Consider the following 27,059-nt stretch of genomic DNA (forward strand, 5'->3'; position numbering starts at 1 on the left):
CCGAACATTACACATCACAAAATTAAAAGTAAAGTTCTATCAGCAAAAACGTGGTTGAAATACATGCATATGTATATTATAAGATTAAATGTTTGACCGATGCTAGATTACACCGGAGTCTGTATAGTAGCGAGCGTAGTCCAGTGATTAGCGGCCCTGCCTCTGGACCAAGAGGTTGGGGGTTCGAATCCCGGCTGTTGTCGCTCACCTGGCATGCCATACACGCTACTGCAAAGGGTCGCAGTCCCTAGGACTGGACGTTTAGCTGTCGTCCACCGTTCTTTGTGCTCGTAGAAATGAGCTGGGGGAATTTTCCCGGTACAATGAACCTGTAAATACTGTACATAGTGTATGTCTTCGAAACTTCTCTGTCACGACGAGTGGGAGAGTAGCTTTTAGCAGTGAGCTAAAACTGGATCGAGATGACTTTATTTAACTTTCCTTTCCAGATAATTCTAGTTAAAATATTCGTGGGTGTCTTCTTGTTGGAGCTAACGTTATGCGGATCTGAAATGATTAATGTAAACACGGGGACTGTATCATAACACTGGCATCGATTATAATATTGATTCAATTCTTGTCCATTGATTCTGGCGGCTAGTTACCACGCCAGTTTGTCGGTATATCCTGGTGCCAGGCCTTGGGTTGTCTATCATGAGGGCAGTAGCCTTGGCCCACCCAAGAGGCGATATACGTTTTCAACAGTTCTCAACAGTTTGTATGGCTGTTTGTCTTATTAGAATCTCCATTAGTGCTACATGAATACTGCACACTACTCTTCATATAGTCAGTCATCAAGATGTAAACCCCCGTACACATGTGGCTAATAGCACGAGACGAGGGTTCGCCAGGGCTTATTTCTGAATCACCAACTTCAAGATAGTAGTATTTGGACCATTGTGGCACGCCTCTACTCTTTTTCGAAAGGTGTGGTATCGGTCTTTAACGTGCGTGGTACTCATTTTCACCTGAGTGAAGTGAGATAGCCATGTAAAGTAACTTTCCCAAGGGCACAGCCACTGTTGAACGTCCCCATACTTTCTTTTCAAATGAGTTGAGGGAGTCTCTAGGGTCTAATCTCGAGCTCCTGTTCACGTTGTACTTGAAGAAATCTATCAGCATTCTCTTTTGCAACAAAAGCCTTGATAAATGTCTATCTTATCTGCTCATCAGCTCTAATGTAATGATTTCGTGGGTCTTCGTTGATCTGTTGCATTTTTCGATCTCGTCACTAGAGGTCGCTGTTTTGCGTAGGACGTCCCGCGTCAACAGGTGGTTGTCCCGCCCGAGGATTAACCAATCAGCGGGTTTGTTTGTCCTTACGTCACGGCTGGCTGCACTATTGACCGGGGAGGACAGAAGCGGTTCTAGTTTTACCTTCTGCAAAACAACTCCCATTGTTTGGCGCTTCTAGCGTCTTCGGTGTATATTTTTCATCAGATATGGCGAGGCGGGAGTTACCAGAAACATTCTAGGAATGCGAGGAGTGGGCAAACCGTAGAAAACATGGCTGTCAGACGACTTTAACTCGGCGAGTTTACGTCAGGTGGGTACCGTTATGTTGCACCTTGCGGGGTCACCCCCTCCCCAGCTAGCTCAGGTAGCTAAAACCGCCACTGTTACGGTTCCAGGTCTTTCCTATCCCAACAAACACGCGGATTAAGCACATCCCGGGCGCGTGTGTTGGTGTCTTTAGACGGCCAGGGACGTGAGGATTTGGCGGTTGGTTCGGATCAGACGATGGGAGAAGTTTCGGTTTCCCAGGAGACATTTTTGTGGCCGGAGCACGATGATTACAGAGAGGACTGGGTACCAAAAATAATCAATGATACAGCTTACATATGTCATAAATATTTCTGTTTGTACATATAGATATCCACTTGAATGTCACTGTACATCAAATGACGGTAGATTTTGCAGATAGTGGTTACTAGCGTTGAATTCTGGCAGGTGGTCGAGGTTATCAAGTGCTGGTGAAAAGGTATGATACGTGATATGCACGCATTCCAATACTATAGACACAAATATTTATGTGGGGAGGGGGGCAATTGTTAAGTGTGCGTTGGCGTTCGTGTGATACTAGTATTACATTGACATTCTTCATGTAAATTTCTGAGAAAAAAAATCTTAGAAAGAAAATGGCAAAGAGCAGTATCTCTTTTTTTTCCTTTATAGTAAAGCTACACTTGAAAGTAATAAATTAATAATCTTTCATCACCTACTAAAAGCCTATAGCCCATGACAAAATATGACTTCATTCATGTGCATTTACATACAGTAGAATGAACAATGATCACTGAAGTTAACTACCATCTACCCATCAAACCTGCATGAAGCCAAATTATTTGCATGATAAAGAAATGTTTCAGCACTGGCATTCAAAATTTTATATCATCTCTACTTTCAATCTACAGGGTATCATGAGCCATTCAGTACTCCTTCCTGTGAATTTTAGGGTTTTGGTGGATGTTTTAAAGGAACAAGAAGTCCTTAATGATGTTGGTCAATTTAAGTTCTTCAGAATGTTTAAGTTCTTCGTCCATTTAAGTTCTTCTTTATGTTGAAGTTACTGTAACCTTCATTATTTTGCAGACAGATTTGAAATATTTCTGGAGGGTTACGAGGGTACCCAGTTTTTAACTCCTCCTATTAAAGCTGACTTCTCAGAAGTCAGAACTGATACAATATTGCACAGATACCATTGCAATTGATGGCTCACAGGAAGACGTGTTAATCATTAACACTTAGTTACATGTAGGGCAATAAGTGTGTAACACTATCCTAAGTTGTTTCTTCTCTGATCTCCAAGCAGATATCACTGGGGCAAGGGGAGTCAATATTGGCCACCGGTGACCCCCAAATAAAATTTGGAGATTTTTTTTTTCTTTAGAAGACCGGCTAAACGTTGCAACGTTGCTGTACCTACATGTATTGATAAGGACATGTTTCTAGGCAAACAGTAGGTGCTTTACACAAATTGTATGAGGCAGTCGTTATTGCACCAATTTGGCCATAAATAAGCTCATGTATATACAGAAAGACTGTTTGGTAGTACCTTTTAACCTGTGTCATTAGCTCTACAAAGCACTCGGGCTATGTTTTCAAAGCCTTGGTTCATTTGTTGGTTTGAGTCCTAAAAGTTATGAATAGGTTTTCGAGGAGCTATTTTTTAGTGACTTCAATGTAAGGATTTGATTTGAGGCTTCCTAGTTAACATTTCCTTTAAACCCTACTTGCTTTCATCTTTCTTATGATGATCAAACAAGTGGTGATTTTCTATTTGTCAGTAGGCTGTGGAAAGCGTACTGAATTTGGGACCACCTAGCAGCTTTCTCTCAAACTGCAGATACTTGTTTTTGTTAAAAATTTGTTTTGTACAGGATGAATAGAAGAAATGTGGATTTTGTAATCACCCCTGCTTCCACAGTGACTGTGGGAATGTATATAGATCAGCCTCGACACCTTTTGTGTGGGGTGTCCAGATAAAGGACATGCTTGCTTGACTTCATTTCCGAGACCCAAATTCGGCTGACCCAACGTGGACACTCAAGTTTCTGCCGAGGAATGTTAACCTGTTTGGCGGCGATTCACCCGACTTTAGGCAGTAACACAGGATGGGTGGCAATCGTTGCTGGTTGTGACGTCTTACCATGTTGACCATGCAAACACATGCCACCATATACCCTGCCAAGGCTACAAAGTTCAGACTATCCTTGTAAGGACTTTACACTCAACTCTTGACACACTGAACCACAGACTTTGTGCTACTTTCATTATCTATTTTGCTAGACTAATTGGCTTTGAAGTACATGTACTTTGGATGAAGCAAAATCTCTTGGTGCTCCCGCCCAGTCAACAGTGACCTCAATAGCAGGACGTGACACAAATAACCCTTGTTAACATAAATAAACCACCTGTCAGGTATTGTACCCAGCAGAAAAATGAGCCTGCCATATCATCAGGTCCATGTTGGTTTAGTTTTTTATATCCTCCTCTCAACACTGCTATTACTAACTCAAGAAATTACATTTGACATGTCATTTTTTTTTCACCGGTTAAATTTTGAAGCACTGAAAACAACTTGACTTTTTATTACTTCAAATACTTACTGTTTGTAGAGCTTTTCATGGCCCTTCAAGCTCTATACATCTTTTATGTCAATAACTAAACCTTCAAAGTTGATTTGTGCTATGTTACTAGTAGTACTGTGAACTTGCTCTGGTGCAGTCAATTATTGGTAGAAACTGTGATACCAGACAAAGATATAATCAGTTACAGTTGCATCATTTAATTTTCCCACTGTCAGCTTTAAATGCACTGGGGCTATATAGCTAGAATGATGAAATACAATACACTTTAACCTTCACACCTTTGAGGACTATGTCAGGACTATAGTGAGGACCAAATCATCTATCTTACCAAACTCATCACTTGCCAGACTGTATGTCGAGTCTATTGATCATGTCTGTTGAAGCCAGCTGTGACACATCAATAAATGACAGCTACAAAAGACCTCAAGGTTACAGTCATCCTGTCATTGTTGTATGATTGTTACAAGCAGGCAAGTGAGTCTGGGAGGGACGATTCACTATTATACATGCCTTAGGCATTCCTCGTAAAACCAACCTGTTCTCAAATCAATAGATCTCTATCCTCTCCCGCTTCCCCTGGTGTGTCTACAATTTCTCCCAAAACCTGTCCCCCCAGGTTGTAAAATGGACAATCCCTGCAGCTGTGTTTGTGAGTCCCAAGCAGACCCCAGGGATGTACCATTATCTCCTCCGTCAGGGGTAATTACTGAGCATCCACCACAAAAGGTTTTCCGGCCCAGTCTATAACAGGTCTATCTCACACACAGGCCAGCGGCCTTGACAACCTGCCTGCCCTGTTACCTGATGGGAAGTGGTGATTGTTTTGTTGCCAGCCATTCACACTTCGCTGGGTGGAGTGTTTGATCTTTGACCTCTCGTAGCCGCCCGCAAGCCTAATCAGCCAAGGCAAACATTCGAACAAGCATCAGTCACCATCACTTTCGTGCAGGGTAATGGTAATTTTGTTTGGAGAGACTATCGGGATGTCTACGTAGTAAAAGTGTGACATTATTGCTGAACACTTAATATATGTTTTTCAAATAATCCATTTCTAAACTAACAGATTTAAATGGGTTTCTACACCTGAAAGTCTTACCTACCCATGCTAGTCTTACATGTGGATTTATTGAAAGACCATCTAACAAAAAAGCTTCAACCATGACGAAAGTTCTACTCTGAGATAATTTAATGGAAAAAAAAGTATGTATACAGTATACTGTATTGCGTAGCCGAGCTTCTTTATTCTGTCACTGAAAGTTGAAGTCTGAGCTTTTTCTCGTTCTTTCTGTACACACACCCTAACGTCCTTGCCCTTATGCACATAAAGTTTTATGTTCTGTTGTCTGAAACTTTGAGTAAGGCTTTATGTAGGAATGTTTTGGAGTAAATGTTCATGTTGTGGTCTAAAACATTTCAACAAAGTTGTATTTACAGTACACTGAAGTTGGGGTAAAGTTTCATATTGTCGTGTTTAAAAATGGAGATAAAGTTTTGTGTTGCAGTGTTTACAAGTTGGATAGAGTTCTGTATTGTGGTGTTAAATGTTCTGGTGAAGTTTCATAATGTGGAGTTTGAAAGTTGGGCTTAAAAGTGACATGCTTTAGTGTTTAAAAGTTGGTGCAAAGTTTTATGTTGCACTATACAAACATTGTAAAGTTTCATGCTGCGGTTGTAAAGAAGCTTTATCTGTTATACTGCTTGATAATTATTGGTTAAGCCATCAACAGACTTGGTAGGTTGTATCTAATGTATATCATTCCCTTCCTTCCTTCAAGACATTAAACACCTTTACACTAAATTACAGTAGTGCTGAACACTGTGGCATGACAGTTATGCTGACATGTTGACTTTCCCTGTTTGTTCTCCATTAACTAGCTTAACCACCACCATTGTGTTTCCTTGGCTATTAAGCCATTTGACCTTGAAGAAATTTGTTTTTCCTCAGTCCAAAAGTCTAAAGCTACTAAATGTGATTTGTATATTGTGCAAATTGCATTAGTCTCCCCATTGCAGGGTGCCTATGTGGTTGCTTTTGCAGGATTTTCTACCTTAAAAGTAATCAAAGGGATGCTAATGAAAACTAATTAATTTAAGTTGTAAAATAGATTCTTTATTGACTCAACAATTAATTATGCTTTCCTGATTTTGTCTCTTGGTATTTTTCCAATGCTGCCCTTTGAAAACAGCGTCTTAGTTAATGTCTGGGCTACCTGGGAAGGTATGGGTCTGTCTATCTGATATCTAGCAAAAACAGCACTCAGTGAAACTGTCACAGCAATCTCTTGACCATGATCATGATATCATCTAATTACATTGTATATAGGATTAAAAGATAGAAAAAAAAAATGATGGATACAATTTCGAATTTGTTCTGGCTTTAGTTTAAGTAGCAATGGTGTGTCCTCTTGCTGCCCTGACTTGAATTAATGACATGTACGTCTGAAATAGGTCTGCAATCTTGGCTGTTGCTGAATAATTGAAGACGGCAGACGCCGTGTGTTTTATTTATCTCCTGCTGCTGAACTATGCCTCTGTAAGCACCACTGGGGCCTCAGTAACAATCTATCATCAGCCTACTTCAGGTTGGTGAAGTTGGTTTAAGGAAACAATACATTGCAGTCAGATCAGGCTGAATTGTGTAAACCTATCACATGGATAACATCTTTGGTATACAAAAAAGAGTAGCAATATCAATAGCCCAACATCATCATTTGAAATTCACTTTATATTGCTTTTTCTTTTAAGAACAAAAAATATAAATGTAAATTTCAAATGATATTAAAAAATGTGAATTTCAAATCATGTTGTAATCTTCATATTAATGTGAAATAAGAAACAATAATGTATATTAATGTGAATTTTGAACTCTAAATTTTAAATCATGATATTATCAATGTGAGTTTCAAATCAAGTTTGAATGTGAGCATTTAAAAAATGCTTATTTTCTGCAACACGGTTTGTTGTTGCAACCATGCCACAGTCCCGCGGCAAACTTCAGTTATCCTCAGGGTACTAGCTTGTTATCTTGTTACCATGGTGATGGTTTCCATGGGTACCCATATTGAAGCTGAGCCCCCCCGCTGTGTCTGTGTGAAGAGGCAGTCAGGAGTGAGGATACATCACAGGGCAGGGCAGCTGGCCGCTGTGGGAGCGCTCCGTGTGTAGCATGGGCTTTCTGTTGCCATGGTGACACTGAAGCAACACATTGTGTTTTTTTTTGTACATTCATCAATTGTCACATCGGTGTATTTAAGACCTGAAAATAGTCCGAGAGAACTGTTTTTTTCCTGACTGTAATACATGTTGTTACATGGAGTTCAAAGTTGTGGTACACTGATTAGTACAGTCACAGCTGTTGTACTTGTTGGTGCAGTCTGTGGTATACGTACAATCATGTGTATGTTGGTGCTGAGCTGTATTACATGTTGGTATGGACTGCAGTACATGTTGGTATGTTAGTTAGTCCAGAGCTGTGGTATCTGTTAGTGCAGTCTCAGCTGTAGTACACACTGGTACAGTCTATGGTACATGTTGGTACAGAACTGTGGTACACGTTGATATGTTAGTTCAGGGCTGCGTGGTACATTGTTGGTACATTGTTGTTAAACTGCTAAAAGCCTGACCTCAGGTGCGACTGACCTGGTTAGCAGAGATGCTTCCCTGTCTTATCAATTATTCATGTCCCTTTCTGGGCTGAACTTTGCTATGAATAAGTCAGTTGACCCAATTATACAAACACATCCCTGAGTATAATCACACTGTGAGAATTCGAAAGGTATTTACGTCTGTGCAATTGTGAAATGCACCAGAAAGATATAGACTTTGATGTATTGTTTATTGAGGTGAAAACCATGATGTGGCTCAGGTGTTTTGTCACCTGCTTAACCAGCTACGACAGGTGTATGGTAAATAGGTGGGACAGGTGTGAATGGATCACATGATAACTTATTGATTTTTGACTTTAACCCTTGCTACCGTTCATCTGTTATGCTGCATGTCAGAAGTGTTATTATAGTAGCTTTCTCAACAAGTCTTATATATTTTCCTCTCATAAAATATTTAGTTGTAGTAAGTGAATTGATGGACTTTTTAAATCTTCTGTTGCTTCCAATGTTACAGTGTTTATTTGCTTCGTAGACTGTACTTATATGTTCCCACAAAGCCTCTTCTTAGGCAGAATAAGACAGTCACTGTTAAAACATTTGAAGATGGCTCTTAATTATTTTTCATGCTTATTCCTACTAGGTAGTGCTTTAAGTATGAGTCAAGGTTGTCCTTCAATTTGTTTTTCTTTAATCAGAGTGAGAATTTTGAAGGACTGTTGACCAAAACAGCCAGCAAACAAAACATTTACCTGATCAGTTTATATCTCTCAATTCAATTCAATGAAATTATTATCATTTGTTCTTTTGTTCTTCTATTATTTTTTCAACCTTGAAGAGCTATTGAACGCATTTCCGTCATGTAATCCCTGTCATCATCTATCATGACTTATCAGCACAACTGATCACGGTTCTTTTCTTTTCTCCATGATCCAGGAGGAAGCTGAGATGTTGGTTTGATGACCTTTAGCTTCTCCGTCATCACCATGGCAACCAGAGACATCCAGCGACAGCAGCACCTGAAGGCGTTCTACCGCCGGGCGCAGGAGCTGCTGAAGGAGGATGACAGAGACTACCTGCACAGTGTGCTCAAGGAGTACCAGCAGTACAAGGTTAGTTAGATAAGTTCAAGTCCTTCCCGCAGTATGTGCTGCATGGTTCAGTATCTCTGGTTCAGTAGCACTTAGGCAACACAGTTGTGCAATCACTACAGCAGGGGGCTAGCCCACTGGTAGTGGTGTGTATTTCCCAAATGCTGAGTGCTAAGCAGAGAAAGCAGTATGTACCATTTCTAAAGTCTTTGGTTAATGACTTGGCCGGGGATCGAACTCACAACCTACCGTATGCAAGGTGAGCACTCCACATATTTTTGTGGTTCCAGGCTATTGACCGGCTGGTCTCGCAGCTGTGCCATGTTCTGGACACGCCACAGAAACTGGACCTGCTAAAGGAGATCCGCAGGCTCATCCCCCCTCAGCACATACCGCACTTTGACAGACTGGCCCCGTACCACAAGATGGCGCACCCCGTCAGGCCGGCCAGCCAGCACGGCAAGCGGGCGGGAACTGTATCGAACAACGCCATGGTCAATGGACACGCAGGTCAGTTCTCAAGGATCATCATTTACAACATCATGGATTCTTCAGATGTGTGTGGTTAGAACAACAACTCTAAGCTGGTGTGTCACATTGAAGGGCCGTTATACGAGCTATACAGATACAGATATACTGTAGACTCTCCATACAGGTCAGTTCTCAAGCATCTTCATTCCTGCCGTGGATTCTTCTAAGTTCAAACGTTTGTGGTTAGTGTAAATTTCCATGCACATAATATTTACTCTCCAAGCAGAAATTCTGCTTATTTTTGACGTCTTTTTATGTGTTTTTATAAGGATTATTTGTACTGGTCATAATCTTTTAATGCCAGCCACTCTGGTGGCATATTGCAATTGTTTACTGGCCAATTTGATACTGCCAGTTCAATTCTGTAACTGCAGCCACCAAAATATCTGCTTGGAGATCAAGCGATTTTAGTTCTTTAGCCTATGTCACTACTGAGTTATTAGATGCATACCGCTATCATGGTTACAGTTGCTAGGCAAAGCAAGATTACTGATAATTCAGTGCAGCTGATGGTATTACCTGACATTAGCCAGTAGCAAACAAGGCCTTAGTAATACTATGGATAATCCTGACCTGTCCAAAATGTTAATGAATGACTTCCTTCTTATGTAAGGTGTACGTGCCAGAATGAAAAGGTTGGGTTGTCTAAGACTGGGCTTGACCTGGTTTTACAAAATGAAATTTGGAGAACTTTTTTTTATCTCCTAGTTACAAAACTTGATCAGGATTATTTTATGCATCAAAATGTTGAAATAAGATTGTTATTCTTTTCAGAAACCAATGGCAAGCATCTTAACTTAGGTACCAGAATAAATTACTTAATATGTTCCTTTTTGTGACTCTTCTTAACCATTGTGAAGTTTATTAACCGTTTGAATTCCGAACTTTCCTTGAAACAAAATGCTCACTGTGTTGGTTTCCTGTACAATACAATAGTTCACTGTATCACACTAAAAGCCCATGCATACCAACCTTAATGTTAAAATCTCCATGTTGTGAAATCTTTCCAGATGACAAGAAGCCTGAGTTAAAGCATCAAGGTGCCTGCCTGCTTCATTTTGAGTCTGCATGTTTTGGTCCATGAAATCTTTACTGTTGATTCTGCTGCATTCAGTTGTTTTAATTGATCGCAATACTTTTCTGAATCATTACAGGAACATTTCATGCAATGCCAATTCCTCTGTATCATGCATGTTTTTGTAATGCATGAATATTTGTTATGTTGTTTCTTTTAAATTCTAATACCAAGTCATCCAGCTAGGGAATACTGTAAAGAACAAAATGGTCATCTTCAACTTGTGATATGAAATTCACCAATCAGCCATATGATAAGGATTTGCATGGGCACCTGAACGTTAGTAGTTTGCTCTAATTCAAATTAAAAAGTTCTGTATCACCAAGAAACAAATCAACCAATTGTGACCTTCAAAAATGACCCAAGAGATGTTATGGTGTGACCTAAGCTCTGTTTTTTTAGGTAGCTCATTGTAAAGATACAACCGAACAAGGCATTTGAAGTTGTCAAATTTCATTTGACAATTTTAATTTTTCAGGCACGAATGGACTGAACACATCAGACAGTGGCGGGGGCTTTCATGTGTTTACTGTCAACAAGGGGGATGAGGGGCTGGGGTTCAGCATCCGAGGGGGGTCTGAGCACGGGCTGGGGGTGTACATCAGCAAGATGGATTCAGGGGGGGTGGCAGGTAAGTCATGTCAGCACGCCGTTTTGGCTCCTATGTACATAATAATTTCATCAGATTGGTAAATGTTTGAATAGCAAAGTTCTTTATTCACGACCATTAGTCTTGTTTTACACCAGCCGACGTTTCGATGACCGTCTGTCATCTTCATCAATTATGACTGGTTCACTGTGCGCTGAAGCTAGATGTTACTGGCTCACTGTGCACTGTAGCTAGGTTTTGGTTTCTTTTTTCATCTGGCCTACATAAATGGCTAATGCGCAAAAGTTTAACAAATGCACAGCTTCAGTTTTCTCTGTTTTCTGAATTGATTCCGCCACTGATTGCAAACATTCCATGACCTCCGACCTTTACCCCCAGAGCGTGTTGGCCTGGAAGTGGGTGACCAGATTCTGGAGGTCAACAACGTGAGTTTTGAGAACATCGCCATCAGCAGCGCCGTGAAGGTCCTGTCCGGCAGCAACCGGCTCAAACTGGTCATCAGGCGGTGCGGCAAGATCCCCGGCTTCAAGTTCTCCCGCGAGAGAACATCGTGGTGAGTTGAGCCTTCTTCTGATCAGTACTCAGTAACTCAGAGTTGAGTGGAATCATTTCTCTGTTAACTGACGTCTTTTGCACTGCAATCATACCTCAAAGAGGCATCCGGAGTGACATGGTTCCTGTTTAGAACCTTTATTCAGCCTATCACTCAGACTGGTTTTGCTGATGTGGTCTCTTCAGTAGCTAAGGCTCAATGATACAAGTACATGAAGTTCACACTTATATTAACCTTTCCCGTGCATATCAGTATTGAAAGTGTCGGAAATAGGCAGAGAATTTGGAAAAAAAAATTAAGTGCAGGTTTATTTAACAACAGATGTTGTGTTCAGCACCAAGGACAGGTACACACAACTATTGTTCTTGTACCTGTGTTCTTGTGTTAGGTACAATATGATTAAGTGGAAGATCATTGAGGGAAGTGAGGATATGGGATAAGGCTTAAGTATAAAGTATTATTAGTAACAGATGTTGTGTTCAGCACCAAGGACAGCTACGCATAACTATTGTACATTTGTTCTCTCCTCAGGTACGATACGATAAAACGTAAGATCGTCGAGGGCAGCGAGGACACGGCCCGCCCAACAACACGGAGCAACATGAGGCTGCTAGCCGACGGCGACGAGGTCAAGGTCAACTTCAAGGTCAAACAGGGGATGATCGGGTTCAACATCCGCGGAGGCAGCGAGTACGGGGTCGGCATCTATGTGTCACGGTGAGTGGGCTCAACAGACTTTTTTTTATGATTATATTTCAATTTGGCTTAAGTCTCTAGCAAGCTGGGAAAAATAGTTCCACTTCCTGAGTTAGCTTTACGTTAACCTTCAGCAAGCCAACAGTTGGGTACTTTCAATCTTCTTGTACTTAGCAATATTTTCTGCACATTACAGCCCAATTCTTACATTGACACCAACATGCGTAGCTCTAACAGACTGTGGTGTCAGTAAAACTGATCTTATTATGTATGACAACATTTGTGTGTTCACCTACATTTCTACAATCAAGTTGGTAATTTGAATCATTGTGATCGTATGGTGTCCAGGGCACATAGGATCAGTTTCTACACTACAGAGTAGCAAAACTGTCTTTGGCAAATATTTCAAACAATACACACTACAGAAAATTAGCTACCTATATACTCTGGGGAGCTTTTGAGATGGTTATATACAGGCTTGAGGTAGTGACGCCCCCTGTCCATGTTTAAGGTACTGCATTGTCTGCGGATCTGGAAGACAACTGTCTTGTTCATCACATTATTGGGCAATCTAACCAGTAAGCTCTTGGTGTGAAGATGCGTGTGAGTAAACAAAGCTTTTGTTCCCAGGGTGGATGTTGGCAGCCTGGCAGAACAGAACAGCATCAAGGAAGGAGACCAGATCCTGGACGTGAACGGGACCAGTTTTGAGAACATCACGCACACAGAAGCTGTGGAGTTTCTACGCCACCAGAACCATGTCACCATGACCATTAAGGTAAACTTCTTAAAAGCAAATTTGCATGAAAATTGTGAACTCAAGGTAAAATGGCCTGTATGAAGTGCTTTCAGGATTCTGTAATTTGTATCTTGTATAATCATGTGGTACAATGTATTACCCCGCTGAAGCTTTGTAATGGTTACAGAGTTATGCCACTGAGAGATGGTAAATCTTTCCTTATTGTTGTTTATTTTGCCTTAACATGCAGGTCCCAGATATATCTCCTCATACAGAAATCTTATACAATTTTATAGTATTCATTCAAGATAAACCTGAGTTCACTGTTCTGTGTGTGTAGGATGTGGGGAAGTACCCAGCCTACAAGGAGATGTTAGCAGAGTACAGCTGGGTGGCCGGCCAGGCAGGCAGGAAGGTCATGAGGAAAGGACAGAGAAACAGTCAGTACCTCCTCACTTCTGCTTGGAGCTATGAACACTAAAAAAGGGTTGATGAAGTCAGTCCTGCTAATGCATGTTTTGTTAACCTCCACCATACAAAATCACTTGACACTTCTAGAGCCAAAGATTCTATTTAGGTGCAGTAACTGTCAAATTTATACTTAATATAAAATAATTAAAAGCACTTGTTGGAAAAACTATTATTTTGGAAAGCTATAATTATATTACAGTTTTGGACAGTCTAGAGTAAGGCCACAAAGCAGAAGTTGTTTCACTAGGAAAAACAGTTTCCCTAGATAGAGCTTCCCTAGAGCTGGTGAATTAATGGAGCATGACAGTTACTTAGTGTCCTGCTGAGTTTGTGTCAACAAAGGATCAACTTTCCTCCTGTAGTAATGACAGCACTAACCAGGGGTCCAGATTCTGGACAAGACTCTTGTATAAGTACAATGGATCTAAAATCTGGAGTAATGATGCAGATAAGACTGAATATTGTATAGTCTCAGTTTCTGGCTTGTGCATACATTTGCCAAAAACAATAGGGTTCACACAATGACAAAAGTTATAATGAATCAATGCAACTTTTATCAAATCAGTGAAGCTGTAGCCTATGAAGCTATAATTTTATGGCAGGCTATATCACTAATCATTTTGATATATGATAGCTTGTGTGGAAGACCCATTGTTATAAATGCTCTTCTGTGTTTGCTTCCTTTTAATGCTGCCAGTTATTTTCAAAAATTTCAAGAATGGTAAGTTAGCTAAAAGCGTGATAAACATTTTTCTTTTCTGTAGTTTTTCTTAAACGTTATCAACTGATTGAAACATAAATTCAATTAGAATTCAAGTGTGCTTAAGAACCACTAGTTATGTCAAGGTAGGAAATAAAAGTTAGCATTTTTTTTCTATCCCGCAGGACCCAGTATTTCACCCCCAGGACCTCTAAAGGCTACGCGCCCCGTTTCCTATCATTTCGAGGAGTCCGACCAGCAAACGTCTCCCCGTGTGGAGACCTTCACACAGACAGTTCAGGACGACGTTTCTGTGGGAACCAACTCTTCTCGCTCGGTCGAGGTCCAGACGGAGACGCCCATGTGGAAAAGGTCAAGGTCGACGTCGCCCCCCGGGAGGGACCGTTCATTATCGCCGGGGAGGGAGAAGTCGCGGCAGGCGCTGGTAGAACTGAGCCAACCCTCGCGCCCCGTACGGAGGACACAGAGCCTCACGCTGCCAACAGGTCCGTATGCAGGGACTGTGTGTTGCTTGGGTTTTGGCTTATTTTTGGCATTTAAAAAAATACCAGTGCAAAAAAGAAAGCCTGAGAAAAAAGCCAAAAATCACGCCAAAACCTAACCCTCTTTTTTGGAGAGTACTGTTTTTTTTGTTTGTGTGGTCTAAATAGCACAAGCTTTTTTTATACTAAATGCTTGTATGTTACTTTTCAGCAAAGGTTTGGTATCCAAAAAGGCATTATACTTCAAGTGATCATGTTTTACCATTACCTTTTTGATATCATAAGTGCCACCTAGCTGAGCACAGTCTAACTGCACTTAAAACTGACATATACACTGACTGTTCAACAATGATATAATGGAACACATAGGTGATACAGTTCAGTGAAATTATATACAAAATCTGTGATATGTAAGAATTTTGCATATTCAATCCACTTTAACCCCCAAAATTTGTTTCCTTCTAGACAAACCAGAGAAAAGTAAAAAGGACAAGGATGCGACTGCCACAGTGGGGAGGTCACGTACCTTCAAAGACTTCCTCTTCAGGAAGGAAAAGGACAAGAGCAGGAAAAAAGACTCCAAAGGGAAGGGAGATTCCAGAGGAAAAGGAGACTCCAGAGGTAAAGGGGACTCCAGAGGTAAAGGGGACTCGAGAGGAAAGGGTGATTCCAGAGGAAAAAGGGACTCTAAAGGGAAAGGAGATTCCAAAGGGAAAGATTCCGTGGGGAAAAAGGACTCCAAGGGCAAGAGTGACTCGAAGATGAAGCAGTTCATGGGTTCTCTGGGGAGGAGTGCCAAGAAGATCAGGTCACGACCTTCAGGCCTGCTGTCCAAGAACAAGTCGAGCGGCAGCGAGGACGAGCTGGAGAAGGGAAGGTCGTCTGGCAGGTCCTCAAGGTCAAGCGACAGCGAGAGTAAAGGCAGGAAAAGTAGCAATTCTGAAGGTCAGTGGAAGGTCGTGGTGAAGTCTACAAATTGGAATTTTGTTCATTAAAAACGAACTGTGATTTCACTCAGGGGGGCTACGAGTCGATCTTTCCGGCACTTGGGATTTGGCACTCCCAGCCCCGAGGACAGACAACACTTAAGCTCCTGTTCTGTATAACAGGAGCTGTCAGACTAATTTGCATCATTTTGTCTTGACTTGTCTAACTTTTGTTCCTTTTTCGACTTCCAAAAATTTGTCTTCACTTTATTTGCATATCAATAAACAGGTTGTACTTAAAAACCTGCTTTCCCCTCTGGTCTCTCAGTCACTGACGAAAGCTAGTGGATACTAGCTGAAACGTCTGACGTTTTCAAAATCATATCCAGTTGCTTGAGTAACTGTTTTTTGGCGTGTGATTTCACTCCACTATTTCTTTTTTACTGCTGGTTTTTAACTTTCCTTCTATCCAAATTTACGTTAACGACTTTGCTGAAAATGTTAAAAATACATTAACTCAATGCCCAATAAAGATACCAGCACCCAAATGTGGAAATAGTATGGTATCAAGGTCTGACTCTATTCAACTCTCTAACATGACCACATATTCTGACTTATATATGCTATAAATACATGGGATAACCTCCTTTTCCCTCATACCATGAAATAAAACCATCCCAAAGTAAATGGATTTACAGTATCATAAGAACTTAAGCCAGCTCAGAAGTATGGCGGTCCTCTCTAACCCTACATCTGTCCTTTCTTGCATGTCTCCTTCCTGTGGTGATTATTCCTGTCTTTAATTTCCAAGCCTCTGGTGATTCTGATGACTGCAGTACTAGCAGTGCAGGTAGGTTTGGGCATTGTTGCTGAAGGTGTGGGGTTTAAGGTGCTTCAGGTGCATTTTTACCAATTCAGTTGATGAAAGCATACATGTACATTGTCGACCTATAGCAACATGCAACATTCAAGTCCTTAATTTTCATCCAGCTTTTATTGGGTTGTACCAGGGTATTTTACTTTTCAACAAATGGTTGATATCCCAAAAGCAATTAATTTGCTTCCATTGGACATGCTTTACAATTGTACATTTTTCTGCATCATAAGTGCCACCATTCTGAACACAGTCAAGCTGCACTTACCACTATAAGATGATGTATGGTGGTGATGATGAAAAAGAATTGAGTTTGTTTGAACCTTCCAATTCATGTTTTACTTGAGACACAGCCACAAAGATAATGGCAATACAGTTAGTGTAATAAAATCAAGCTACAATGTACCTATCTTTGCTATTATAAGTTTCTTTAAGACTTGTGATGCCGAAAAGTTCACTAGCAACTACTTTGTAGTGGAAGAACCCACTAACAATTGTGCTCTCCTCCTGATGTGGTAGGCTCCCAGGATTCCCTGGGCAGCACGCAGGGCATGAACCTGGGCCGACAGCGCGGGATTTTTGAGAAGGGCGCGGGAAGCCAGGTCATGCACCAGGACATGCTGTCTGTGTCTGCCGTGTCCCGGATAGAAGAAATGGCGAGGAAACTTCTCAACGAAGACGAGGCCAACGCCATCCTAAGACATGTCAGAAGGGTATGTTAGACACCAAACCTGTTGTTTCACATGTACTTAGTTACATGTACTTATAACAATTACAATAATAATTCAGCGTCATTTGTGTTGGTAGTTACATGTTTAAAGTTAAAACTTATGTTCCAACACAGAGAGTTGTTCTCACCTAGAGCTTTCGACCAGTCACTCTGATCTTCTTCAATAGACTGACCCAGTGAGACTTATCACGTGGCTTTTCTGAAGTGTGATGTCAACACTGGGTTAAAGGTACCTGGTAAACGAGGTTTGCCACTGTTATGGTTGACATGACACTTCAGACAAGCCATGTGACAAGTCTCACTCATGGGTCAGCCTATTGAAGAAGACCAGAGTGACTGGTCGAAAACTCTAGGTGAGAACAATTCTTTTGTGTTGGAACAAAAGTTTTAACCTTAAACAATTTAGACATATCTAACATGTAATTAAAGTGGGTATACTTTTGTTTTACTAGAATAACCATTCCCATGCTATATCTAAAAATAACCATAACCTTCTACTATTTGTGTGTGTAAAATCAGACCTTCCATCTGTGTGACATAACATTGTAACCCCCTCTTCACAATACGCGTGTTCTCTTCCCCTATCTACCCTAATCTCCAAGCAGATCATCTGGTGGCAAGGCAGTGTCCATTGGCCAGAGGACTGTCCATTTAGCCAGAGGAGTTTGTACTTACAAACTCCTCTGGCTAATGGACACTGCCTTGCCACCGAAAGGGATCTGCTTGGAGATTAATGATGATGTTTATTGCAAATTCATGCCCGAGGGCTAATTGCATACAGACATTACCCCCTAATCTACCCCCCTAATGTGTTACCCCCCCCCCCCTCTCCCTGGTTTGTGTGCTACTAACCCTGTGTGTGGTCCATACAGTACGAGACAGGGGGACCAGTTGAGGAGTTGGCGCAGTCTGTTTTAGACACCCTGGACCCACTGGTACTGGTCACTCTTCATACACCATCATGGCTAAATTATCCTCGCACGGTGTCACGCTTGGTGTCAGTCTCGGTGTCTTACATGTAACCTCCCTGTCACTTCTTCTCTGCATCTCTGAATCCTCCTTATCATGTACTGTAAATCTTAAAACTTTCTGGTGGTTTTATTTTCGTGGTGACCTCTAAATCGAATATGCAAATACAAATGTACGTCCTGTATGACTAAATATGTTGTAGTATTGTTTCAACTGCAACTCAAACACACAGTGAAAACCTCCTTTTAACTCTACAAACCTCCTTTTAACTACCACAAAATAAAACCACTGCAAAAGTTAATGAATTTACAAGAAATCTGACAGATCTAGCATGGGAACATGACTGCAGCTGATGTTGGAATAGTACTGTCCTCTTAAATCTTTCTTTTTGATATTAATCTAGTACCTTCCTGTCTCAAACTCCCCTCTCAATGAGTGTGTAAGGTTCAAGGTAATAAAATAACAACCTTTCACTAGAATTTTGTATGCATGTATCTCCTACATGTACACTTAGGCAATGCTCTCAAAGGAGTTTTTTTTTTATCCAACTGTTGTCAACGTAATGTAATGTAGCAGCATTTGTTAAATAGAAATTGCCCTATAATATGAGATCTACACTCATCTAACACCCCACCCCTGTATGACATCCCTGTGTTACCACAGTACACAGAAGGAGGGACAGTAGAGGAGTTGGGACAACCTGTCCTCGCCATCCTGGACAAACCTGAGAAGATCCTGGTCCTCAGGGAGATCAGGTATACAAAAATATATATAACGCACCTCCTGTTCTGTGTACCTGTGCAGGTGTTTTAACCTTGATTTATTACAGCTGGACTGCTACATGTAAGGTGTTCTGAATCTGAACAGCCACCTGTACAGGTGTTTCTACCTGTTAACATGCCTCCTTTGTCATAGTCATGGCCTCATGTCTCATAATGGATGAAGAGAATATTAAGTAACTATTCAGTAGTTTAGTATATAATTATATATACAGTCATTTCTGCTGTTACCAGGTTAAGCAGTCTGATAAAGTGGTACATGTGTTGTCACAGCATGACAACAAAAATATTCTTACACATTATCATACATATATAAAGGACTGACCAGTTTGATAGCAGGATGTCACACCCATTTTGTTTACCTGTTTGTTTATTTATTTACCTGTCACCAGGGGGATCATCACTCCGACGGACCTGGGCAGGTTTGACAGCATGGTCTCACAGAGAGAGTTTGAAGCTCTGGAGGAACTCAGTACAAGGCCATGTAAGTAGCTTAAACAAGTCAACAAACAAGTTAACAACAGACAGGAAAACATGTTAACAAATGTTAGTCATTATGAGTGAGGCTATTCTGTGGTATGAACAAGAAACATTCAGAGGTTTTACAAAGACCACCTGAGCTGGTTTCAGGTGATGCCAGGAAAATTACACACGCTTGACCTTGAACACCTGTTGCTTGACCTTCCCAGATGACATTGAACCTTCAAAACCACCCGGTGTGCTGTCCAGTGTATCCGGTAGGTTCTTACTAAAGGGAGCGAGTTGGCAAGCCAATCAAAATATCAGAAAATGACAAACAAATCAAACTCCAAAGTCAAAATCAACCAACAATGGAAATCAACTTACTGATTCTGTGATGACTCCAAACACAACAGAGAGAAAATGAGCAGGTTGTAATTAACCACACTGATTTCATGTGATTTGGTTGTACTGATCAATCTTATCATGAATCATAACTTATTAAATTCACAACATACTATTTAAATATGATGAAACTTTTGTTGCATTAAATGTCACTGTGCTGAGAATGTAGGAACCCAAGAGAATCAAGCTCCAAATTTATATTTGCAGTGTTATTGTACAATTCATGTCCAAACTCTGCTAGTTAATATGTTCAATGAGCAGAACACGATGAACAATATAACAATTGATTTTCTCCACCTTTCATCTCTGCAGCCCATTTCCAGAAGTTACAGCGGGCTCACATCGGGTTCACTCCTCCCAGGAAACAACTGCTGCACCCTTCCCCAGGTACGGGATACATTATTTCTGGATCTGGACGTTAGAGTGACAAATTCCACTATGCTTGTTCAGTGTCACTAAAATGATTACTTACTTCCCTGATTTCCCCAGACCACCACGGGAAGTACCACCTCCGCACAGTAGAGGAGTACGAGAGGGAGCGACTGCGCAAGCTGGAGCGGGAGCAGAGGAAGAAGGACCGCAGGTCCTCCAAGAAAGGGAAGCCGCCTATCCCGTCACACGCCCCTCCCCCGCCACCAGACGACGACGACCTCTCCCCAAACAGACAGACCTCTGCAGACCTGTCTCCACCCCTGATGAGCCTGCCACCACCCCTGGGGAGCTTGTCCCCACCCCTGGGGGGAGCGTCCCCACCCATGCCTGTTATAGAGAAGGGTAGTGTGACTTCCAGCGTGGCCAGTAGCAAACCTGCCGGGTTCAGGGTCACCCGGCTGGCGGACTCCCCCTCCCCGGTCCATCCCCCGTCCGCTGGACCGAAGGACTCGGATGTCCAGTTCCAGGCACGCGACGTGAAACCTGTAGACAGCGAACTGTACCGCCTCGTCTACATGGGGTCGGGAAACACCGGGCGCGGTAGCATCGAGATCGTCCCCGACGAGTCCCCAGATACCTCAGCCAATTGGAGCCCAGTCGTAGCCATACCAGCCAATCAGAGGGTCAAGCCGGCAGCTGTCAATCAATCCCCAACAGCCAATGGGAGCCCTGCGAGGAGTACACCGTCTCCTGTACAAGTGGCAGACACTAAGTCAGACACGACAGAGAGAGTGATACCAATCTATGCAACAGTCAACAAACCCAAGTCTACAAAACAGACCAATGGGCCGACTGACAAAGCAGAAGAAAAAGAAAACGGCATGGATGAGCCTGTCGTTGACAGCAGGGAGGCTTCCACTGAAGAGAACAGCCAGCCAGCGGTAACCGTGACGATATCTCCACTCAGAGTCTCCCCACCGATGGGGAACAGTAAGGTGTCGCCATCCGTCGTCAGGAAAGGGATCTTGTAAGTATCATACATTGACAAGATTTGGAATAAGACTTCCCTATTTCCTCCTGTTATTGTTGAATTCAAGATTTAAAAAAAAAAAACTCTTCGTATTCTTATATCATGCTAGAAGAGTTTTGTTGTGTTGTGTCATGATGATATTCACAGGTAGGAAATTGTTTCTAACCCTGCATTACTGTTGCACCTACCAAGAACACACTACAGGTGGCCATTGTAAATACTACACTACATTACACGACAGCATTGACTGTATTCACCATTCAGTTACTGTAGTAACAGTACATCAAATCTATCACCTGGCTTCAGACACCAGATGATTTGTTTAACTGCACCAGCCTCACTCTAGAGATGCACTGCTGTATGCACAGTATCACAGTTTCTGTTTACAAGAATCACACTGTCTAGTCCACCCTGTCTGTAGTGGTGTACTAATGCACGTTTGTCATTTCTGTGCGGCTAGTTTCTGGGAAAAGACGGACAGGTGAGTTTAGTCATGCTTCTGGGTGTTTAAGGTGCTTCGGGTGGCCAAAGGTGTTTTAAGGTGTAGAAAGCGATAATAATGATATAGGTTGGCTCTCTGGTGGGGAAAAATAGAGTCAACTAACTTCACCAGTTTTTGCACTCGGGAAGCTTTGTGTGGCAATGTAGCCTGGGTGCCATCCTCCGTACCTACATTGTACCGCTAGCTCCCTATTGTCGGGGTATGGACTTGCTGATATCCATAATGGCTGGAATCTGTGGTACCCAGCGACAACAGAGAGCCGGCAGTAACTACAAACAACAGATGGCACCCAGGCTAATGCCAAGGTAATTACGCAAGGATAAATATTGTCGTGATGGTTCTCAGTGGGTCCATTTTCATCCCACCATGCAGGAAAACTGACAGCTCCTCCAAGACGAAGAAGGAGACACAGAAGGCACTGAACTGGGACGAGGAGTCCATCCGTGCCAGTACACCCAACCACGACCTGGAGGAGCAGGAGGATGGGGACGCCTCGGCCAATGAGGACCAGCCACACAACACGTTCACACCAATCAGAGTGGACGACACAGATGACATCCCCCCTCCTCCTTCCTTCCACGCCCCGACGATACCCCCCGCCCCATTTCAACCCCCTGGACCACCCCCAGACGGCCACCCCCTGACCCCCTCCCCCGCCATGCAGCCTCTGCGTGCCCCTCCTTCCTTCTCCCTCCCCCCTCCCCCTCTGCAGTCCCCTGGGGATGAGTATGAGGAGATTGAGTTCCCGCCCCCTCCCCCAGAGGAAGCCGCTCCCGAGGCCCCGGCTCCTGAGGAGGAGATAACCATTGAGCTCATTAAAACAAGGACATCACTAGGTAAGGAATGGTCTCCATGGTGCTCTTTTCCATCATGGCTCTGCGTCTGCCATAAATTAATGTTGTATTAAAGCTCTTTTGTTGAGAGTTGCAACTACAGTTCCTTCATTTGCAATCTCTGGCCACTGAATGGAGGACCAGTGGCCAGAGATAATGGAGGACCAGTGGCAGAAAGAACATCATAGCAGGGAGCTATCAACACACATGCACAAAGAGATATATTGTTACTCACCACATGTAAGAATGGCATCACTCAACAGCTTCCAAGGAGTTGTACTACTCGGTAGTCTTCGATGCACTGGTCTCTGGGTCAACTACAACTGTTGACCAATAAAAGGTCACTGAATGATGGTCCTGATATAATCACGCACTTCCATCCTTTGTCACCAGAGGTCAGTGTTGACAGTCACCTTGTGTTGCCCTGCAGGTATCAGCATCTCCGGTGGGCGGGACTCCAGGTCACAGCCTCAGGTGAAAATAGAGAGAGTCTTCCCTGCAGGAGCCGCCGAGGAGGATGGGCGACTCAAGGTCAGAGGTCATTCCTTACAGTATCAGTGTTGCAATGACAGTAACATGGAAAAGCCTTTACACAATAGACACAGACAAATAGATTTCATTATTCATAGAATCTGAAATATAGCATATAGATAGCTATATAGACATGTTTACAGTTAGATGTGCATTGGTTAGATGTCACATTTTGTTCTGTGTAATTTAGCCAGCTCCCGCCACGTTGCGTGCCTGTGAAGCTGGTGTATTAAGCTGCAATCTCAGTCTGGTGGCCAATAGTACACTTTGTAACTGTCTGGCAAATAGATAGTGCCTGGCCAATTTGATACTGTCTTTGCAGCCACTAAAAGATCTGCTTGAAGATTATTAAGCTGAAGGGTGGTTATACTGGCTATACAGATTTTTATCGGTAAGTCAATGTCTTACATTTCTAACCTTTTTTGGTTGTCTGCAGCCTGGGATGGAGATTGTGTCTGTGGATGGCGAGCCCCTGCAGTCTGTGACTCACGCCCAGGCCGTGGACACCATCCGGCGAGCGTACGCCACCAAATCCCGCACCAGAATGGTCCTCGTGGTCCGCGATAACAACACGTGACACTGTCTGACAGACCTCAAGTCGATTTCCTTCACAAAACAGGCTTGTAAAATAAAATCAGTTGACTGGTGTATGGAAAGAATTTGAACAAACACAATCAAGGAGGGAGGTTCAAAAGGAGAACCTCCTTATCGAATTGAACATACTGTAACAAATTTTAAACTCCATGCCATTCTTGAGCCAACTGTTATAATATCTGGACCGTCTAAGGCATCTATTGAAAACTGTCAATAAGAGAAATGTATCTTCATGTTGTGAAATAATTTACACGGATGCATGATCAATGAAATTAAGGAAAAAAAACTATATATATATTTTTGTTTGTTGTTAAGGTCATTGTCGATGAGTTGCCTAATTTCCTGCCAGTATGTTATGTACTTAATGTTTATACTGGAAGTATAATTTTTAGAGTAGGTATACTGTTGCACTTGTATCCGTCCAGTGATTCTTTAAGAAAAATGTTTGTGTGCTTCTATCAATATCAGTTTAATTTACCAGGGCCAGTATAGTTATAGGTATAGTTTATAATAACTGTAAATGTTTACCTTTACTATAGCAAATTCTTCAAATAGTAAGAAAGGTGTAAAACATTTCCCTTCTTTGGACAAATGATGGGTTGTTGGTAATCCTGTAGATTGGATCTATTTTTCTACTATGTTCCCAGATCGTATCTGATATTAGGAAGATATATAGATAAAGAAAACGTTTAAAGACTTTTTAGTATTTTACTTGTCTGTAACAAAGACTACCAGTGTTAATTCAAACTTCTAAGTGATTTAAGAATAGACACTACATCTTACAACTTGCACCAACAATAGGGCACCAACTGGCAGTCTTTTCGTGTCTTAACTTTTTCAAAAACTATGATTATCATTCGTTACTCCGTCCAACCATCCCTGCATTCATTCATCCATCTATTAATTCATTCCTGGTCTAACCTTAAGGTCTGTACATTTTGTACTTCATCAAGGCCTACTTGCCAAGGTTAAGGTTTTGAAATCCACTTATGAACGAGACTGTAGTAAAGACTTACAAAGCTGTGAATACTGGTGCAAAGTTTGTTGGTGCTTGTTTCACAGACTTTTACCTGAAAAAAGTATCTACAGTCGGACAACTGAAAGGTCTGCTACGAACAGTTACTATATGTGATTAATAGGAAGGTGCTGAAGTAGTGTGATATGTGGTCTAAGCAATCTGTATCTACCACTTGACTGGACACAGAAGTAAAACCACCATGAGTAACAACTTCCAAATTGTTTATTGCTATATTGTACAAAGAACAGTCATGCCCCCTTTCTGCATAGGGCGGCACTGCAGTGAGTTTATCATGTCTTGCCCTGCAAAACTCAGTTTTTATGTCAACCATGTGTTTGTACAATAAATATAAAGAATTCCACCTTTGTACAGTCCTTCTGAGTCAGGGTCCTACATTGTACACATGGCTCCATTGCATCTTAACTGTTGCACTACTGATTACAATCACAAGGGGGGGCTGTGGACTTGTTGGTTACAAACTCCACACCCACTTGCTCAAACATCTATAGTAAGCAATCATCTTGTGTTAACCCTTCTTTTTTACTGCATCCTCGATCAGTATATATGAACTAAAGTAGTTTTAACAAAACCAAATTCTCATCAAAGAGGCTGACACAGCAAACTGAACCAAACAGAAGCAATGTCAGAACTATATTCAGGGTATTAATGTACTAGTGTGTAGAACAAATGCTGAATTCAATGTACACTGGAGCCACACATAGTCGAAGAAAAGGGACCGTCACCGCTGACTACCATATTGCACTGTACAGTGGCGAGGTACCAACGTTTGTCTACAGTTTCCGCAACAAATTTAACAACTGCAGAGAACAAAAACAACAACTAACTTTAGTCTGAAGAGAAGTCACACAAGAGAGCGAGGAATCTTAATATACTGTAAATATGCCATAATATATATATATATAGTTTAAGCAAAATAGTTCTATGTTACTTCATAAATTCTGCTCTTTCTAGTCTCATCCATTATAACTGAGCTCAAACCTAATAGTAATACTCATTAATTTAAAGGTACTTCTGTGTAACCTTGCAGGATTGGAGCTTTCATAACAATATCTTTTTCATCAACATGTTCCTATGAAGTATAATTCAAACTGTGTTTTCTCCTGGACTTCTACTGGACTGCATTACACTTGTGTCACGAGAATTGACTTGCTCCGGCCTCAGCTAAAATGGAGAGGTGTTTTAGAGTGTTTTGGAGCTTTCATAACAATATCTTTTTCATCAACATGTTCCTATAAAGTATAATTCAAACTGTGTTTTCTCCTGAACTTCTACTGGACTGCATTACACTTGTGTCACCAGAATTGACTTGCTCCGGCCTCAGCTAAAATGGAGAGGTGTTTTAGAGTGGGCTCAATATCTGCCTGATTAAATGTGCTCCTGCTTTTGTTCTCTTCGACCTCTAGATGGAAATCATCCCAGAGTCATTAATACATGTCAATCTCTCCTGTAGAGTAGTGTGCTGGGGGAATGCACAATAACCATTACAGTAAATGGTTAGAGTAGGAGCACATTCTTCACGATTCCGCTCAAAACACCTCAACAAATTTGGCAAAGAGGAGTAAAATGTCACTAATTCTCCAAGAAACATCTAACTTGAGAAAACATCAAAACATTTCTTTCTCATTAAATTACTGCTGGAGTAGAAAAGAAAGAGGTTTTTGTGGGTGTATAGCATATCATATCCACAGCACTGTGTGGCTTGGCCTGTAGTCACAGAATATAAATTTTCCTCAACACAGACTATGCATGAAAATTCCATGAAAAAAATTGAACTGTCAGGAACAAGTTTTGTGTGATAGTAAGACCTTGTTATAAAAGTGTAAAGCTGTTTTTGCTGCTGGTTAGAAAAAACAGGTAATTCTCACAACCTCAATGCTCTACTTCTCAAATTGCAACACTGAAGTAACAATTACTTAAACTCTCAACAAGGATCAGAACTAAAGTGTAGCCTTAAAATCCAGCGTTACCGGTATTTACAGAAAATCCTCGACTGTACAGAAAGCTATCTAAGTCGTCAACATGAGAAGTTCCCTGATTTGGCAAAAATGTTTTGTTTGAGAAAATGTAAACAACAACTACAGAAGGGCAAGACAATCATGGTTGCAGTTTTAGAGCAGTGTAACAGATGATTCTGATGGACAGGGCAGCCCTGTGCTGTTGATGTTAGTTGGTTGAGTGACAGGGCAGCCATACATGACTGACAGCTTGTGCTGACTGACAGGCCAGCGGCATGTCAACGTTGATTGACAGGGCAACTGTATGTGATTGACAGCTGCTGTTTGAATGACAGGAGAACCTGGTCCCTCATCCTGAACCATGATTTTTAAAAAAATTGAGAACTACAATTTCATAAA

At 41.7% G+C, this 27,059-nt stretch overlaps 1 protein-coding gene across 1 annotated transcript; it reads left to right on the forward strand.

The window, feature by feature from the left end:
- The first annotated feature begins 1,312 nt into the window (after positions 1-1,312).
- Positions 1,313-26,296, forward strand: LOC109471614 (whirlin-like). Its single transcript, XM_019770960.1, has 20 exons — positions 1,313-1,546; positions 8,630-8,805; positions 9,075-9,294; positions 11,379-11,553; positions 12,085-12,270; positions 12,880-13,027; positions 13,329-13,428; positions 14,345-14,665; positions 15,128-15,607; positions 16,982-17,175; positions 18,065-18,127; positions 18,825-18,916; positions 19,333-19,424; positions 19,630-19,677; positions 20,117-20,191; positions 20,294-21,203; positions 22,081-22,544; positions 22,972-23,072; positions 23,509-25,879; positions 26,040-26,296. The coding sequence occupies exons 2-19, from the start codon at positions 8,653-8,655 to the stop codon at positions 23,647-23,649; spliced, it is 3,963 nt and encodes a 1,320-aa protein (XP_019626519.1). The 5' UTR covers positions 1,313-1,546; positions 8,630-8,652; the 3' UTR covers positions 23,650-25,879; positions 26,040-26,296.
- Positions 26,297-27,059: the final 763 nt, after the last annotated feature.

The sequence above is a fragment of the Branchiostoma belcheri genome, unplaced genomic scaffold (genome assembly GCF_001625305.1).
Source record: "Branchiostoma belcheri isolate BF01 breed outbred unplaced genomic scaffold, Haploidv18h27 scaffold25, whole genome shotgun sequence".
Taxonomy (NCBI): domain Eukaryota; kingdom Metazoa; phylum Chordata; class Leptocardii; order Amphioxiformes; family Branchiostomatidae; genus Branchiostoma; species Branchiostoma belcheri.

What these genes read in the sequence shown, in the direction of transcription:
- LOC109471614 (XM_019770960.1), top strand. Translation starts at nt 8,653, where the DNA reads ATGACCTTTAGCTTCTCCGTCATCACCATGGCAACCAGAGACATCCAG. An exon ending in ATGTCACCATGACCATTAAG is followed by an intron (nt 13,028 to 13,328) that starts GTAAACTTCTTA and finishes CTGTGTGTGTAG; the next exon opens with GATGTGGGGAAGTACCCAGC. An exon ending in GTCGTCAGGAAAGGGATCTT is followed by an intron (nt 21,204 to 22,080) that starts GTAAGTATCATA and finishes CCCACCATGCAG; the next exon opens with GAAAACTGACAGCTCCTCCA.